At 38.9% G+C, this 3,181-nt stretch overlaps 1 protein-coding gene across 1 annotated transcript; it reads left to right on the forward strand.

Annotated features, from left to right (window-relative positions):
• The first annotated feature begins 301 nt into the window (after positions 1 to 301).
• On the forward strand, positions 302 to 2,875 carry LOC145421543 (uncharacterized). The gene is made up of 4 exons (XM_080292013.1): positions 302 to 573; positions 1,487 to 1,635; positions 2,336 to 2,500; positions 2,578 to 2,875. The coding sequence occupies exons 2-4, from the start codon at positions 1,579 to 1,581 to the stop codon at positions 2,776 to 2,778; spliced, it is 423 nt and encodes a 140-aa protein (XP_080148139.1). The 5' UTR covers positions 302 to 573; positions 1,487 to 1,578; the 3' UTR covers positions 2,779 to 2,875.
• The last annotated feature ends 306 nt before the right edge of the window (positions 2,876 to 3,181 follow it).

The raw sequence follows: 3,181 nt of genomic DNA on the forward strand, positions 1-3,181 counted from the left end.
AGTTAGAAATATTTGCAAACAGTAGACACAATACACACATTCAAATACTGTACATTAGTTTTAAATTTTAATAAAGCATTACTATTTTCTACTCCAAGGCATTACTTTTGAGATTATTATATATTTTTGAAAATATAGCATAATGATAATACTAGTTATTGTAAACTTTACAAACCACCCAGCAGTATGTAAAGTCAAATTATAAAATACAAGTAAATAACAATTGCAGAACAGAATGTCAGTGTAATGAACACACACTTCGTTTTGACAAAGTGCACAGCTTAGGTAAATGATCTGAGTAGTTGTTCATCACTGAGCAATTTGTTAATATGTGTTTCGAGCCAAATAAATGACAGGGAGAGAGAGAGTGACGTCAGAACACGTCATACTATAACCTCCCGGGAGCGGACGGAGGGGGTCAGTCGTTGAGATGCGCATGCGCAGACGGAGTGTGCGAGCGGCGGGCCTTGACCTTTCGGGAAAAAAAACTCACGGACGGTGACAGCGAAACGGATAACAGTCTTCAGTACCTGCTGGACTTTGAAGCTGTGGATTCTGGGATTGTTAGAAAAGGTAAAACATTTTCATTAAAACCTTATTACGGTTTTATTTTTGTTACTCGTCATTGTAGCTTGCTGTTAATGTTGTGTTAACAGTAGCGATTAGCTAGATACGTTAGCCGTTGAGGTCAGCGCAATTTAGTATCCAACTGTTTTCCTAACAAAACCACTGTTATAATTAAGTGAAGCTGCTCCCAGCTAATTTGAACCTTTGGCTTCTAAAATATGTGGTTCAATTGCGTGCTGCGTACATAACCCAATGTCAGCTAGACCGAAATTAAAATTTAATATATTATTAAAGTCACTAAAATGGCGCCTGAAGCCTGTTGTGATGTGAGCTCTGTGTCTGCTCTAGAAACTCTGAAATTCTGTAGATCTGAGCCGTACATTAAATACTCACATGAACCTGTACTTTGAATTCTGTATGAGCTGTATAAAATACAGCTATGCATAAGAGTTTTGAATGAATAATTAGATTAGATGACTCTTTATTGTCTAATCTAATTATATACAAATGAATAGAAATGTGACATGAGAAGGTGTGTCTTTGACTGTTCCTGCATAACTTAGTTTCGGACTAGTTGACAAGTTATGCTCCGGTCATTTGATGTTTCCAAGATAGATGTTCTTTTGTAATATAGTTAATTTTTTTGTATATCTCATTTATCCACCATCATACATTAAGCTAAGAAGAGGTCGTTATACTAACAAGAGGTATCAACGCTGGGCCAAAGTTCAGCACATGGTTAAAGTTTGTAATCCAGCCAGGGTGTAAATATCACTCAGCAGCCAGAGCTGAAGCAGGTAGCATCAACACATAAATCTACTCTACCCGGCTTAAATCACAAGAGCACCTCTGACCAAAAAGCTGTAGATTTTTCTTGTTTGCACAAATTAATCCAGATTCACATTAATTGTGTTCACAGCTCCAACAAAATGAGGAAGAGGAGGGGGAGAAACACAATTAGGTTGAATTACAATTGGATGGAAGGCGAGGACAAGGAGAAGGAAGCTTAGGATGAGGAGGAAGAGAAGCAGCAGGAGCATCTTTAGGGATCCCTATGATGTCATTGAGGTTTGTTTCATTAGTATGGTCCTCTCACAAAGAAAGATGACTTGTTTTAGTTCACCTACTTCCTGTATTAAATAGTGATGTGCAAAACGTTGTGAAAAACCATGGAACAGGCACGTATAGGGCATCTGCAGGTAAATGAACATCAAATCTCTAAGACAGACTGAAATCTGTATATTTATCACCCTTATGATAAAACCCATGTCAGCCATTGGTTTATGGACTTTGTATTTTGAAGCCTCAACATTTTCTTTATTGCTGTTGCTATGTTGGGACCATATTAGGATGAGGGATCAGAATCTGGAGTCATGCACACTATTGTTTCATTTAGTGTGTATCCATAAGATTCGTACAGCAGATCCAAGTTGTGCCTTGAAAACAGGAAAGTCGTCTGCATAGAGGAGAACTGTAATAGCAGGCTTGTACAAAGTGAAGCTTTGTGCTCTCGTTTTACTTCTGTCACCCTGTTTTGATGCAGAATTCACTTGAAATCAGGCAAGAACTGGACTTATTTTTTATAATGTGTTCTTGTGAATTGATTGTGTATCGCATATGTTTGATTTGACTTTCTGCAAGACAACAGTCGTCCGCTGACCAAAAAAGTTTTCCAAATACCTCCACTTGATCTAGCCTGCATTTAGAAAAGAATAGCAAAAAAATCTGCACCTCCTGCTTCAGATGCAATTTGTGTTTCTGTGTTCAGAGGCAGCGGCGAGAGGGGAGATCTCGGCTCATCCAGCTGGAGAGCCTGACCAGGAGGAGTGGAACATTAACTCAGCTCTTCCAGGGCACCCTGCAGACTCGGCTGTTGGCATCGGCGAGGGATGACGTGAACGCCAAACTGGAGTCCATCACAGGTCAACTGCAGGTATGCGAGTCAGACCTTCTGAGGAGGGTTTCACTTTTCTCTCTTCTTTATAATTGACTCTTTTCTCTCTCTTTCAGCTCCTTGTCTCAGAGTGGGAGGGGTTTGAAGCACAAAGGGAGGAACTTGTCGTTTGTTTGGCTGATATGGATGTCTGCCTGAGTGAGGTTGACCAGCTGACAGGAAACGCTAGTGAAAAACTGAAACAACTGCAGGTGTGGGTTTGTTTTGATATGACATATACAGGGAGTGCAGAATTATTAGGCAAGTTGTATTTTTGAGGAATAATTTTATTATTGAACAACAACCATGTTCTCAATGAACCCAAAAAACTCATTAATATCAAAGCTGAATGTTTCTGGAAGTAGTTTTTAGTTTGTTTTTAGTTTTAGCTGTTTTAGGGGGATATCTGTGTGTGCAGGTGACTATTACTGTGCATAATTATTAGGCAACTTAACAAAAAACAAATATATACCCATTTCAATTATTTATTTTTACCAGTGAAACCAATATAACATCTCCACATTCACAAATATACATTTCTGACATTCAAAAACAAAACAAAAACAAATCAGCGACCAATATAGCCACCTTTCTTTGCAAGGACACTCAAAAGCCTGCCATCCATGGATTCTGTCAGTGTTTTGATCTGCTCACCATCAACATTGCGTGCAGCAGCAACCA

Source organism: Astatotilapia calliptera, chromosome 17 (assembly GCF_964374335.1).
Source record: "Astatotilapia calliptera chromosome 17, fAstCal68.1, whole genome shotgun sequence".
In the NCBI taxonomy this organism is placed as follows: domain Eukaryota; kingdom Metazoa; phylum Chordata; class Actinopteri; order Cichliformes; family Cichlidae; genus Astatotilapia; species Astatotilapia calliptera.

What these genes read in the sequence shown, in the direction of transcription:
- LOC145421543 (XM_080292013.1), top strand. Translation starts at nt 1,579, where the DNA reads ATGAGGAGGAAGAGAAGCAGCAGGAGCATCTTTAGGGATCCCTATGAT. An exon ending in ATCCCTATGATGTCATTGAG is followed by an intron (nt 1,636 to 2,335) that starts GTTTGTTTCATT and finishes TTCTGTGTTCAG; the next exon opens with AGGCAGCGGCGAGAGGGGAG. An exon ending in CCATCACAGGTCAACTGCAG is followed by an intron (nt 2,501 to 2,577) that starts GTATGCGAGTCA and finishes TCTCTCTTTCAG; the next exon opens with CTCCTTGTCTCAGAGTGGGA.